This window comes from Pochonia chlamydosporia (genome assembly GCF_001653235.2).
Source record: "Pochonia chlamydosporia 170 chromosome Unknown PCv3seq00013, whole genome shotgun sequence".
Taxonomy (NCBI): domain Eukaryota; kingdom Fungi; phylum Ascomycota; class Sordariomycetes; order Hypocreales; family Clavicipitaceae; genus Pochonia; species Pochonia chlamydosporia.
In genome coordinates, this window is record NW_019154048.1 from 1 (window position 1) to 14,236 (window position 14,236).

Sequence of the window (14,236 nt, forward strand, 5' to 3'; positions counted from 1 at the left end):
GTGATAAACTCGCAGCAGAACAGGGCGTCTTATGTTTTGAAATGGAGGCAGCGGGGCTAATGAACCACTTCCCCTGCCTCGTGGTTCGCGGAATATGCGACTACTCAGACTCGCACAAGAACAAGGAGTGGCAGAGCTATGCAGCAGTGGCTGCTGCGGTATGTGCCAAAGAACTTCTTTGTCGGATAGCCCCAAATAAGGTGGAAGCTGAAAAAAAGATAGGAGATGTTCTTTCCGCAGGTTTGTTTGGTCTATCGATTAACAAAACTTCATATTATTAACAACTTTGAAGTTGAGAAAGGCGTGAACGAAATGCGCAGTGATGTTCAAGACACGAAGAATGTTGTCAAAGGCTTGGAACTTGAACAGAAGCGCGAAAAGACGGAACGTTGGCTGTCGCCGCCAGATCCGTCAACGAATTACAATAACGCCATGCGGCAACGCCAGGAAGGTTCTGGCCTATGGTTCTTGCAAACTGATGCCTTCGTGGAATGGAAGCAAAGGCGAAATTCTTTTTTGTGGCTTCATGGCATCCCTGGATGCGGAAAAACGATTCTTAGCTCGACTATTATTCAAGCTCTCGAGCGGGCCAATCCGCAGGGTCTCCTCTACTTCTACTTCGACTTCAATAATACGGGCAAGCAGACACTTGACAGCATGGTGCGGTCCCTTATCAGCCAACTTTATCCTAAAGGCGGACATGTGTGGAAGGAATTGGATTCCCTCTACTCCTCTTGCCAAGACGGAAGTCGGCAACCACCCTGCGAATCGCTTTGCAAGACTTTCTTACGTATGATAGAAGGGATCAAAGAAGTCTGGATTGTTCTGGATGCCCTCGACGAATGCTGTACAAGGCAAGGGCCATCGACGGAAGGACTGCTCTTGTGGATAAGGGATCTCATCAGCTCGGAGTACAGGAATGTCCATCTTCTTGTGACAAGTCGGCCAGAACAGGACATCACGTCTGTAGTAAGCGGATTTGCAGATAAGGTGGACATAGTGCCTATTAGAGCGACGTTATTACCGACGACATCCGTGCGTACGTCCACACGAGAGTGAGAGAGCGTGAAGGGCTCAAGAGGTGGCGGTCGCAACTAGACGTCCAGGAGGAGATTGAGTCCCGGCTCGTTGATCAGGCTGATGGAATGTAAGCAAATGCCTCAATGATTTCATTGTACGATCCGTCCGTAGGGCCGTGCTAAAAATTCTCACAGGTTTCGATGGGTTGCATGTCAGCTTGATGCGCTAGAAAAGTGTTTGGATTATCGCACACTCCAAATTGCTCTCAATTCCTCCCGAAGACTCTGGACGACACCTACAGCAGGATCTTGCATGGTATTCCATCAGAATATAAGCAAAACGCCGTAAGGATTCTTCAATTCCTGACCTACTCTGAGCGGCCACTACGTATTGAGGAAGTGGTCGATGCAATAGCAGTGGATACCGAAGGGGAACAGTACTTTAATCCAAAACATAGGATGCCCGATCCTCGGGAAGTCGCGTGTTACTGCTCAAGTTTGGTAGTGGTGGCTTCCAAACAAGGCCATTCTGACGATGACGATGATAAGCCTATGGAAGCTCCAGTTGGCCCATTTCTCCGTCAAGGAATATTTGACGTCTGGCCGGCATGACAAAGACATTGGCCAAATCTTTCGGGACGAGGTTGCTGAAGCGTCAATTGCAACTGTGTGTATTGCATATTTGTTGCATTTAGACCAGGATATTCCGATACGTCAGATCAGGGAGGCTTTTCCTTTGGCAGAGTATTCGGCAAGGTACTGGATGAGCCATGCTGCAGTGGCTGAAGCAAGGACACAAAACTGCAACGTTTGTATCGAGAAATTCTTCTGCCACCACAAAAGTTCATATAAGAACTGCTACAGCCTCTATCGTCCAGATACCCTTTTCCTGTTACCGGGAGACTACTCAAGAATGGAACCAGCTCCTGCGTTGTATTACGCATCATTTGGAGGGTTGGCAAACGCGGTACAATACCTGCTTAGTCGAGGCGCCAATGTCAAGGCGCAAGGTGGAAGTTACGGCACCGCGCTTCATGCCGCTTCACACAGAGGACACGAGGCCGTCGTCAAGCTGCTGCTTGACAGGGGCGCCGACGTGGAGGCGAAGGGCTGTGCATGTGGTCAGACGCCGCTCTCGCGGGCCGCCGAGAGGGGGCACGAGGCCGTCGTCAAGCTGCTGCTCGATAAGGGCGCCGACGCTGAGGCGAAGGATGATTATGGTCAGACGCCGCTCTCGTGGGCCGCCTAGAACGGACACGAGGCCGTCGTCAAGCTGCTGCTCGACAAGGGCCTGGTCGAAGGCGAAGATGCAACCGGTCATCAGACGCCGCTCTCGTTGGCCGCCTGGAACGGACACGAGGCCGTCGTCAAGCTGCTGCTCGACAAGGGCGCCGACGTCGAGGCGAAGGATGAGTACGGTCGGACGCCGCTCTCGTTGGCCGCCTGGAACGGACACGAGGCCGTCGTCGAGCTGCTGCTCGACAGGGGCGCCGACGTCGAGGCGAAGGATGAGTACGGTCGGACGCCACTCTCGTTGGCCGCCAAGAACGGGCACGAGGCCGCCGTCGAGCTGCTGATCGCCAGCTTTGGCGTTGACCCCTACGTTACAGATGGCGCTGGCACAACGCTACTATCGTGGGCCATGCAGACCGGTGTGACACCACTCTTTTGGGCCGCTGAGAAGGGGCAAGAGGCCATCGTCAAGCTGCTGCTCGAGGACGCCGATGTCGAGGCGAAGGATAAGCACGGTCAGACGCCGCTCTTGTGGGCCGCCAAGAAGGGGGCACGAGGCCGCCGTCGAGCTGCTGCTCGACAGGGGCGCCGACGTCGACGCGAAGGATGAGTACGGTCAGACGCCGCTCTCATTGGCCGCCGAGAACGGACACGAGGCCATAGTCAAGCTGCTGCAATCGAAATCTCGATAACTACACACAATACTCTTGCTTCCCTTTGGAAAACGGTACCATCAAAGCCTTATGCAAGAATCCGCGCTTCTCCCAACGTGGATGGCCGAATCCCGACCTAGGTCATGCAACCTTGGCTTCAAATCAACACCCATGGCAGTCACAGAAACACATCATCTAATCTTCAATACCTTTGTCGGAGCTGGGTCGAAGGGGCCTATGTTCATTTATACTTGGCCTTACGTAACCATGCAGAGCGTGGCGACTTAAGCAGATTATTAATGCATTGGGTGAAGTCATCCAGTTGATCTTTGTAGGCGTGACATGTGTCTATGGGGACAGATAAGACCAAGTATCCTGCGGCGGGTGGCATGTTCGATATAGTGTGGCTTTATTGCCGGGTGGATTCAATGTAATCCACTGCCGTTGTTGTCTTTCTCTCTCGGCATCTATCTTGACAACTTATCGTCACTTATCTTCATTGAAAGGCACACAGCCCGTCTGAACTTATCAAGAAATTAATGCTTTAACTGGCTTTATTTGTAATGTATTTAAGATCCACGATCAGGCGGTAGAAATATCCAACTCCATTGGCATGATTCTGTCTTTGATGTTGAGCCTCAACAACTCCTCGTCCACCCAACCGTCCTTAGCCAGTAGCCGGCCACGAAATGCAAAAGGGGTTGCCGCTTGCCACCCTTAGCACGAATATTCAGAAAAGTCAACTCCCTCGCCAGACCCAGGTAATTGGGCTCAACGTTGCAACATTTTCTTGTCAAGAATGTTCTTCCATGTTTTTCCATGCAGAGGTGGAAATAACATCCCATAGCCATCTACGTGAGAGATTTATTTGGGACAATGGAAAGGTTGGAAAGAGCGAACCGAGGATGTGTATCGATTTTGGGGAGAAATATTCAGGTACATTATGCCGGAGGTAGTTTCCCGTCTCTGAACCATGGATGCATATACCCTTGTACTGTCACCAGATTCGTACAGACACGGGGCTCCCGCTTCACCGCTGATCGTTGAGATACTTGAAAGGAGACAAGGAAGCTAGAGGACAAGAAGGGAAGAGCTCGCAGAGCTCTCATAGGGTTGTGATTGGGGCGCGTCTAGATAGCGCTTTGCCTCTATGTCTCAGCATCAAGCCATTGTCAAGTGTACTCCTAACTATTATGAAAGAGTCTAAGTCTTAAAACTAATCAAGCCATATTCTCCTTCGACAAATGGGGCATCTTTATATCATACCGAATGTGCAGTATCGCACCTGATATTACTATTTTATAGTACCATATTTGCGTTAGATTGTGAGCTGTAACATTGTGGCAATTTCTTACAATGAAGGATAAATTAATCCGAGCCTTCTCAAAGTGGAAGGCCCAGTGGACCATGAGTTCCGCTAGAACCATTATTGCCAGCAGGGTTGAAAGCAACTCCACTCAATCCACTGGGTGTGCGAGTGTAGTGGATAGATCATAATCCACTGAGCATCTCAGCATAGTGGATCCACTGGAAGCTATTGTGGATTGGGTGGATTGGGTGAATTTGGAGTGGATTAGCAGAGAGCCAGCGAAGGTATCCCCGGCGGCTCGGCGACCCGTCTTCCTTGTTCCAACTTCCAAGTTGGACTTATCTCCAACTAGCTTCCATCTCCTCTTGGACACTTTCCATCTGAGTAAGCCACTTTGTTGCCCATTCCTCTAGCTGTTGTCCAGACATCTGAGCCAATTCCATATCGACTTGTTCTTCGTTTACCGAAATAAAGAAGGGATCTAAGTCATTAATAATGCCCGCCCTCAGCCATGACCGCAATACCTGGCACATGCCGATAATCTGGGCTTCAAGTTGGTGGCGCAGGGGGTTCACCATCCGACCTGCTGCGGAGAAAAGACGCTCACACTCGGCAGACATTGGCTGAATCGTGAGATAGTCGAGCGCCATTCGCGATAAGTTTGGATACTTGTGGCGCTTCTCGTGCCAGTACGCCAGAGGATCGTTGATGGAGCCATCGCCACTTTCGCAGTGAGTAATCCAATGGAGGTATTCGTCTTCGACCGGCGTCAGGCCATCCTGGCCTGCTTCTGGCGATGTGTAGCGGTTTCGTTTGAGATATTCCTGGAACGGATTGTCCGAAGTCTTCCGCTGCTTCAAAGCTGGCTCGACAGCTAATGGCTCCTCACCAAGCAAAGCGGCCTCCCGATACTCAAAACGCCTGACATCGTGAACAATTCTTTTCGCCTCGTCAATCCACTCAGGACGGTCAGCCCAGTTGCGCTCAAACCATTTCCATCGGTACGCTGGATGGAGCGCAAGGCCAGTGTAGTATATTGGCGTCTCGCTCAACATCCCGTAGTATTCATTCAACTTCTGCCAGCCCAAATTGATGTTGACCCTGAAGTGTTCAAGATCAGGAAAGTCCTTCGCAATATCCTTGAAGCGTTCAAGCTGCTCGAGGAGGAGTTCAAAGCCTTGGATAACGTCCCAAATATTGCCATATGAGCCAGTCCACCCACGCTTCCGCTTGCGAATCTGGCCGTCGCCTTCGAGCATTTTGATCGTAGCCTCGTAGTAAGTAAGGACCTGCGCAAATATCTCGACCACTTCCCAGTTCTTGTCGGATAGCTGGTTCTCTGGCTGGCAAATAAAGGGCAATGCGAGTGACTTCCTCAGGCCACCCCTCTTAGTCTTGTGTTGTTGCTCGAATTCGATTCGATGGTGGGCAATAAGTCGCTCGATATAGTCACGAAGAAGTAGAGCTCGTCGTATCATGTATAATTGTGACAACCATCTGGTGTCGTTGTCTAAAATAACGTCCAACGGCTTTCTGGCGTTAAGTTTGGGGTCGGACGACTTGGCGAAAGCTTCTTGTTGAATGCTGCGAAGCATGCCAGTCAACAAGTCAGACCTGTGGATAGCTACCACAAGATTGTGCAGTTTGCCTGCTGGCCCCTTCTTACGCCAGATCAAGTGTTCTGCTTCAGTAAGAGGTTCTCCCCCTGATACCCGCCGCTCAAAAGCATCAGCATCGTGGCCAAATAGAATGGCTTTGGCGGAGATGTTCAATATATGCCCAAAACAGCGCCCTCGCCTGCGCGACCCCACGAAGCCGAGCTCTGCACCAATAATCTCCATAGCGGTGTCATTGTTTTTCGCGTTGTCAAGCGTGAAATAGCCAATCTTGTGTTGGATCTGGTACGATTCAATTACGTCGAGAATTTCGGCGGCGATATTTGGCCCTGTGTGCTTGGCGCTGACTTCGGGAAGCCCTAGCGTAATCTTACAAAGCATATTGTTTTCGCCCCTATAGAAGCAACATATACCGTATAATGCATGTCGATTTCCGGACCGCCAGCCGTCGAAGGACATGTGGATAAGGCCAGGCGCCTTGCATAAGACATCTATCACCGTCTGTTTGTGTTGTTCGAACGCGGCGACGATCTTTTCTCGAACCGTTGTGTGGGTAACATTGGCTTTACGTGCCGAAACTGACGGGTTCAAGTAGTCGAAGATGGCTTGGAGTTCTGCCTCTTCAGAAATAGAAAAGGAGTGGTTCTTGGCCACGATCCAGTCGATCAGAAGCCGCCGGAAGTGTTCCTTGTCGAAGCGTTTGATGAAGTCATTCGCAATGGCTTGTTCACGTGGGTCTTTTAGATCAAGCTTCATGGATTCCACCAGGGTCCGCTGCCCCGTAGCCCTTCTACCCTTAGAATTCAGCTTTTTTTCAGCGCTTCCTTTCGTCATTCCGGGCGGGGCGGGAATCCCGTGGTGGTTGAAAAGGTGATTGTACGCGTTCTGGATGCCATCAGCTTCAAAATGACGTGGATTTGGGGCATTCTTGCGAATGCACGCTCGGCAAATCCATCTGCGCTCGTCTTCTTTTTGAATGTCATATCCAAATTGCCAGGCCCAGCAACGCGTCTCTCTGGCTCGCTCAGAGAAAGTCCAGCCAGGGAAATGCCTCCACAGCGTACGCTCGTAGTGTTCATCGCCTGGGGCAGGGGTTGTCCGCCTGGAGACAGGGGTCAAGGTCGACTCGGTAGAATTTAGCGTCGGGCAGGGCGTTAATTCGGGTGCCGATCCGAAGCCGCTGTCAGAGACATCGCAGCAGCATTCCGTCAAGGGCATAGTCAAAAGAATCTTTTCATCTTGTCGAAATCGCAAAACAAGGCGGAAGTAAAAGGTCAACAACATGTGGTTAAATCAGCGCGAATAACGCGTCCAACGCGGCTAGCTGGTACAATATGTTGCTATCTTCTAGACGAATTAGGTACTTCCCAACCACTCTAATTTGTATGGATGGCCGAGTAGCCAGAACCACATTTGGCTAGAGTATTAACGAGGGCCAGGTCGCGCCTTGACGCGATTTGTGTCGCCTTCAATTGTCCGCATACTATTGAGACATTGGAAAATCTGAAGGTAATTTTGTAATCATCTTGACAGAGATTATTGGATGGTCAACGTCATGTATTTTGAATCCCGAGTCGGTGATGTCCGGCTGCTGTAGGTTTACCACTTGAAAATACACGAACTCCTGCCTGCCTGCACGGATGACGACGTGGGATTCCGGGAGCAAATCTTGCGCACATATCGAAACTAGTATCATTAGAATGAGAAAAATCTAAAATATACGAATCGTACTACATTTATTGTGTGCATTTTAAAATGGCACTGGGTCAGAAGCTGCTCGTGATTTTGATACAGGGTGGGAGAACTGGTGGAGTCGGTTGTCATTAGGGCTACACTGCCAAAATGTATGGGCGGCCTTAACTGCTCTGTCCTAATCCACCCAATCCACCCACGACGTCCTCCAGTGGATTCGGTGGATTAGCCAATCCACTAGGATTTTGGCCAGTGTAGTGGACGTGGAATCCACGAGTGGATCCACTACGTGGATTGAGTGGAGTTGCTTTCAACCCTGTTTGCGCGGTTACGAGCGGATCGCTCGCTGACCAAAATATTCTCATAAATTTCGTTGACAAACGCCTCGATCTCCTCGTATGACCTTCGCATGAGTTGTACAATGTAGGATGTTGTCGCGTTATGAGCCTTATAATTAGCTACGTCACTTTATGTTATCGCACACAGGTCGACACTGTTGTAAAATCATTGTTGTTGTTTCTGCTTAGACACCATTCTCTGCAGTCGTTTTTTTTAAATAACACAACTTCCTTTCGTCCGAAGCATATAATTGCTTTTTCCGGCTATCTTCATCCCTAATAGCCGACGTTATGACAGCTAACAGTTACACCAAGTTCGCTTGTTCTATCAACAGAGGCACACTTATCCGACAGATGTAGTAAGTTTGCTTTTGTTCTTGATCCTGAGTCCAATAAGGCCAGCGTCATGTATTTCATTGAGATTCTTGATTAGTTCGGCCCGGTGGAGGCCAGTTGCTTGAGCGTCTTCGTCGAGTCAACATAGTCAACAGCAATTCGTTCAGTGATGGATAGAAACATAGACGTTTCAGATACAGTTTCATATGATATGAAACTGTGCTCTGTATCGTTTCACTGAAACGCCTTGCGGTTTCAGTTTCAGAGTTTCAGTAAGTTTCAGTATATAGTATAAATATCGCCATAACTCCCAATGTAAATGTCACTATTCAATTCTCTGGTTTAATATCTCCATATCTGGCTTTGAAATGCCACCAAACTTGTTTAAAGCGCTCTTTTTATGCTGAACTTAACTCAGACTCGGAACTTTTGAAATGTCAGCCCCACTTTGTAAATCCGACGATGCGAAACCTGACCTCGACAAACCGCGCAAGAAGGGCATCACGGATGAGTTTTGTCACGCCGATTGTCATTCAAGTTCAGTAACTAGATAATTGGTCAAGTTATCCGGTTTACAGCGTGTTCATACGTTGCTTCTCGGCCAGATGAAGGATAAGTATGAAACATATGAAACATATGAAACGAAACCGGAACAGACTTCCGTTTCAGTGATTGAAACTGACACTGAGCTCTGTTTCAGTTTCAATACGTTTCTATCCATCACTGAATTCGTTGCCCTTTTAGCGCATCTACTTGGTCCGTCATCAAGGCAATAAGCGGTGAGACAACACCGTCAACGTCCAGAAACCCAGACTAGATGCCCAGAAGCGGGACGTGAGAACTGCGATCAATCTCGTAGCTAAGCACGACCGAACCGGAACTACATGTCAGTGATTTACAGACTTCGAAAAGTTCCTTTCTTCGATTGAACCACGCATCACCTTGGACATGGATGAGCATGTAATGAAGCTACGACGGAGCTCAACGCATATTACAAGGTGAACGAAGACCCCTCCATTCTTTGATCCCACTGCAAGATGCTAACTTCTAAGCTTCTACCCCCAGGTTGCTTTGAAAACATTCATTGATAACGTGGCTCGTCAAGCAGTCGAGAGACACATTGTGGCGCCATTGCCGGAAGCGTTTTCTCCAAATTTTGTTTCTCAGCTTTCTGACGAAGACTTATTGAGGATTGGCACTGAGCCGGAGCAACAAGCCGCCAAGAGAGGCAGGTTGCAAATTATGGTTCAAGTTTTAAGGATGAACCTGGCAGGAGTACAAAAGCCGCTATGATGATGTGTTGGGTGGTGCCTAGTGCTGACTTTTGCTTACTGTAAGCTGTGTTGATTCCTCAGCTACTTCGCACTCTGAGGTGTCAGATTTGGATGTTGGTTGGCTGCCCTTCGACTTTGGTTTTCCCACAGGGTTTCCCACGGTCTCGTCGTGAATACGGAGGGGTGTTAAAGTAGAACAAAAATACAAATCGTTTGCAAAGCGCGTCAACAGTACCATTTTTCATGATCAAAACTTCGTCCTCGCCGCTTTACCTCAGACCCCCCAGCGGCAGTCTGGCACGGGAATGGCATCTAAACACCAATGCAACTGCGAATGGTCACCCTACGGGGTCCACCTTGGAGTGTTGATTTAGGATATAGCGAGTGCTTCGCAACGGCCATGTTGGATTGAGGTGGTCATATTGATGTCGGGAAGATATCTGAAGAAAACAATGGGAAGCAGGACCACACCGCCTGGTCCGATGTTCACCAACCCTGTACTTCTACCTGAGCCTGTGCTGACGGATTGCACAACCAAGGTCTCTGTTTCGAAATTGTCTAGACTTAACACCAAGTCGACGGGAAAAATCCTGACGTCACGATAGATATAGTTTTCCTCGATAAAACCGCACGGGGACGATGACGACACGCATTTGTCATAGACGTCAGCGGTTCAAGCCACAATCAATGCAGTGCTGCAACATTCAGTGAAGACAGGAGACTAGGACAACCCTCTCAGCCCTGATATCATTCTGCTAGAGTAGCTGTCGTCCCCATATATTGGAACGCTCTCTCCATAGTATACTACATAGGACCTCCAAATTACTGTTTGTATCATGGATTCTACAAGCCCGACTACTTCGGTCCCAGAAGACCAACAGAATGATACGGGCTGTCTCCATCTCCAGCCACGGGGAGATGTAATACTAGTGGTTGGGGGTGCAACAACAGAGCTAACTAAGCGATTCCTTGTATCGAGTGAGATACTGCAACTGGCTTCGCCTTACTTTGGCAAGATGTTTAGTTCATCATTCGTGGAAGGCCGGGCCGTAGCAAACAAGGACGAGGATGGGGACAGAAAGTACCCTGAAGTAAGTCTTCAGGAGGACGATCCAGAAGCCATGGAGATTATTTTATCTATTCTTCATTATCGCTTTTTGGACTCGTACCAGAGACTTGAACCAGAAATGCTTGCTATCGTGGCTTTACATAGCGACAAGTACCGGTGCAACAATTCACTCCAGCCGTGGATCAACAAGCGGGTTACAACTGTTCGGCAACTTGAGACTGTGGAGGAGTATGGTCTGCTTCTTACTGCTACGTACCTCTTCGGAATTCCAGAGCACTTCCAATTCGCTTCCATTTCGGCAATCCGCCATGTACCACAATCATTTGAGGAAGTATGGTCACAGCACGACACAATCTCACTTCTCCCGCAGGAAGTTAACGGTGAGCCCTTTGAAGACGTGCCAAAAAAAAAAAAAAAAACATAGATATGCTGAGTTCATTTTAGAAGAACTTAAGGACCGGATACGGAAAACTTTGGGCGACATCCGGAGCAAGGTCGAATGGGTCGAACGCTCTCTGCGACAACCCACAACCGGCTACGAAATGAACCGCCAACGGTGTCTGCCATGTGGTAGACTGTATCCACCCAACGCGCGCCGGTGCCATCCATGTCATAACGACGTATTGTATCTGTCAGAATCACGGTGTGGATACTTTCACAAAGGCGTCACTGTAAAGTTAAATGGGTGTGTAGGCATTCGCCCAGTATGTTCATTGTTGTCTGTCTGTTCCATTCTGCTTGATCTTCCATTCTCCTTTTTATGCGCGTAAGCGTGTTGCAAGCGACACACCCCCATTATGCACTTAACCGGTATGGAGCAGGATTATGCACGACTTTAGTGCAACAGTATCCTGAAATGTGCACCGTCTCAACCCGAGTCGCGGAATACTTTGACATACTCGCAAACTGCGACCTGTGGCCAACAAGAAACACGTTTGGTAGCTATTCTGCCGCCAAGCTGGCGGCTAAAATTGGGCGCGTAGGGCATAGCATCAGACATTCTTGTGATGGCGGATTGGATTGTCCATTAAAGATGGAACTCAAAATTCTGACTGGCGAAGTAGCACATATCGTAGAGGGAGTCAGCGGCCTTGGGCTACAGAGCCATGTGAGCGATGCAGAACCACATGAAGACATGGAAAGCGAAAATGCTGAAGACGGGTAATTTTTGGTTGTCGAATCTGGTGGGTCAAATAGTGTAGCATGAGCCCTTGTCAATGGAGCAAAGGTTTGGAGGGACGCTGAGGTTCTTCTTTAGTGAAGGCCCGATTCCGCTAGTATAGCTCACAAGATTCCAGCAATACATTCTTACCGATAATTTACGAAGTACTCGGCCGAATAAATTGCGAACCCTACGTGATGTTTGGACCGTTGTATGTCTGCTATCGGCGGGCGCGGCCTTCGCTATATCATAACTTCATATCCTATCCTTACGCTAGAGGATGTGGAATGCAGTGGCAAGCTGGGTACCAGTATGCTGATATGGAAGAAGCTTCATTTGTCGAAATCAGGCCGCGCTGGCAAAGGCCCCCCGACCTCGAGGCTGCATTTGGGGGTCTCTCTGCACACGGCACTCGGTCGGCTTCTGATCGCTCACTACCAACCACCTCGCACGATTTGACCGTCCCGTTCACTGGGGGGAACAACAGCGGCATAGAACAGAGGTCGGGACGTACTACAGGCAAAGAAAGCTCAGAATCCAATAATCCGGCAAGTAGAGCAGTTGACACCATCCCAGATGAAGCAAGAGATAGAACCACCTAGTGCGGGAGAGAGGAGCTTTGGTCAATGAAATTGGCTACCTACGGCGTAGATTAGCTCACCTTGAGCCTCTGTTGCCAAAACTCCGGAAACATCCTCAAATCGGTTGCTGGTGAGGCGGAAGAGCCCAACCCATGAGAGGTCCGCTAGCCCTCCGAAGCGCGATGTGACAAGTCAGGCGCTGGAGATGTGTGGTGGGTTGATTTTGCCGTCAAGAATGGCACCAACAATGTCGGCAATGACGCTTTAGCTACGGACCCGGGAGAGGGCCGGCGGCGAGAACTGCTCTGCAGTGGACGAGTTTGCTTGTCTGCATTGGCCACCCCCGGTTACCCGCGGACTGCTTACGGCAGACCTTCGTATTTTCTAATGGGTCTCGTGTGTCCATAGCCTAGTCTACATGTGACTTACCCTGTCCAAGTGCCAATTAAGAAGTTGTTGGATGACGGAAGAGAAATCTCGCTCAAGTAAACAGCCTTCGCAGACTACGAGGACGGTTAGCGACAATCACTTGGCGCGCATCACCTTCCCAGGTAGAGAGGCCTTAGGCGCCTCCCCCGCGGTCATCATTGGCGTATCACAACGTCAACATGGTCTCTGCTAAACTTCTTTCAACGACCAACAAGCCCGAAACCGCACTCGTGATTCTTTCAAAAATACTTTCGGAGCCGCTTTAAACCAGATTGGTGATAAGTTATGAGGGTAAGTCAATTAAGTTATGCAACTGGGCAAAGCTGTAGGGCACATACGATTTGCGGTGTTGTAGTTGGTCAATATATGCTATTCGCAATTGCGTAAATGAGACCACAGGTCCCCGACGCCAAGCTTGCATGCAGGCAAGTCAAAAGGAAGTGTTCCGACATACCATTGCCCTGTCACATCATCTGCTTCGCTCGAACCTAGGTACTGAGACTGCGAGAAGAAATTTATTAAGCGTCGCCAATATTTAGTTTATCCAATCCCATGAATATAATAGTTTCGTAGTCCCTCTCACCCCTAATGCAATAACCAATCCGACCTAGTAAGTTGTCTAAACGCTGGCTTCCCATGACCCGACTGTCCGGACTTATTCGTCTCTGGCGTTGAGAGGCCTCCGTAAATGTTTACCAAGCTTCAGCAAGTCGGAACCGCGATTTTTCGTGGGATGCATTCGGCCGGAATTCGGCAAGCCAGCTTTGCGCTAAAATGTCAGACATGCATTTACTAGTCAAGCGCCTTTGGGAGGGTGTAGTTGAGCGCCTTACATAGATGACGGTCTCCGTGTAATAGCGGGCGTGGACTGGTGGGGGGTTCCCGTGGACTAGTTCCGAACTCAAGGCTTAGCCTTTTGTAAGCCTTTGCATCCAGTATGACAAGGGCGGCGTCAGCAGAAAATATGGTTAATGTGACAGTACAGTACCACTAAGGCTGGTTCTAAACTTTGATTCTACACCCACCCTTAGTAGCATGATGTAAGCAAAAATACGCAATTATCTGTATATTAAATAAAAGAGAGAGCGCGGGTGCCTATTTTACGTTATATCCAAAGCTAGCATTGTTTACGAACTTTACGGCCGACCCTTGCTGCCTGGCTGTACACGTAACGAGACACTAGCTACCAAAAATAAAGACTATTTAAGGTACCGGGGAGAAAGCGATTTTCACAAATGGGCCATCATGGAAAGACTATTGCTGCCACAGAGTTGTTCGCCCAAGTCAGTTCCGCATGCTGCGTTATTCTGCTGCCTGTTATATCTAGCACTGTCCTTCATTCGCCGAGGTGCCAGGTAGGATTGCCTCCCCATCTTACAGGGTTATATTTTCGAGGGCGGATCCTTCGCGCCATTCTGACTGGACAAACACTTGGAATTGTAGGGGTATCCTTGTAACCCTATCACACCTGCAGTATTTTGGCAGAGTACAAAAAAGTTACATGGTAGGCAAGATCAAGGTCGAT

General features: G+C 49.2%; 5 protein-coding genes across 5 annotated transcripts; 4 read left to right on the plus strand and 1 right to left on the minus strand.

Moving 5' to 3' along the window:
* Positions 1-41: 41 nt before the first annotated feature.
* VFPPC_18320 (NACHT and ankyrin domain protein) lies at positions 42-1,059 on the plus strand (the record flags this gene model as incomplete). Its single annotated transcript, XM_022429948.1, has 2 exons — positions 42-236; positions 298-1,059. The coding sequence occupies 2 exons, from the start codon at positions 42-44 to the stop codon at positions 1,057-1,059; spliced, it is 957 nt and encodes a 318-aa protein (XP_022285029.1).
* A 495-nt stretch (positions 1,060-1,554) lies between these two features.
* Positions 1,555-2,944, plus strand: VFPPC_18321 (Ankyrin repeat protein; the record flags this gene model as incomplete). The annotated part of the gene is made up of 3 exons (XM_022429949.1): positions 1,555-2,262; positions 2,308-2,751; positions 2,810-2,944. 3 exons carry the CDS (start codon positions 1,555-1,557, stop codon positions 2,942-2,944), a joined length of 1,287 nt encoding a protein of 428 aa, XP_022285030.1.
* A 1,608-nt stretch (positions 2,945-4,552) lies between these two features.
* Positions 4,553-7,114, minus strand: VFPPC_11375 (restless-like transposase; the record flags this gene model as incomplete). Its single annotated transcript, XM_018289588.1, has 1 exon — positions 4,553-7,114. One exon carries the CDS (start codon positions 7,112-7,114, stop codon positions 4,553-4,555), a length of 2,562 nt encoding a protein of 853 aa, XP_018137004.1.
* Positions 7,115-10,486: 3,372 nt separating this feature from the next.
* Positions 10,487-11,113, plus strand: VFPPC_16937 (hypothetical protein; the record flags this gene model as incomplete). The annotated part of the gene is made up of 2 exons (XM_018294689.1): positions 10,487-10,919; positions 10,995-11,113. The coding sequence occupies 2 exons, from the start codon at positions 10,487-10,489 to the stop codon at positions 11,111-11,113; spliced, it is 552 nt and encodes a 183-aa protein (XP_018137003.1).
* A 2,833-nt stretch (positions 11,114-13,946) lies between these two features.
* On the plus strand, positions 13,947-14,168 carry VFPPC_16936 (hypothetical protein; the record flags this gene model as incomplete). Its single annotated transcript, XM_018294688.1, has 1 exon — positions 13,947-14,168. The coding sequence occupies one exon, from the start codon at positions 13,947-13,949 to the stop codon at positions 14,166-14,168; it is 222 nt and encodes a 73-aa protein (XP_018137001.1).
* Between the last annotated feature and the right edge of the window lie 68 nt (positions 14,169-14,236).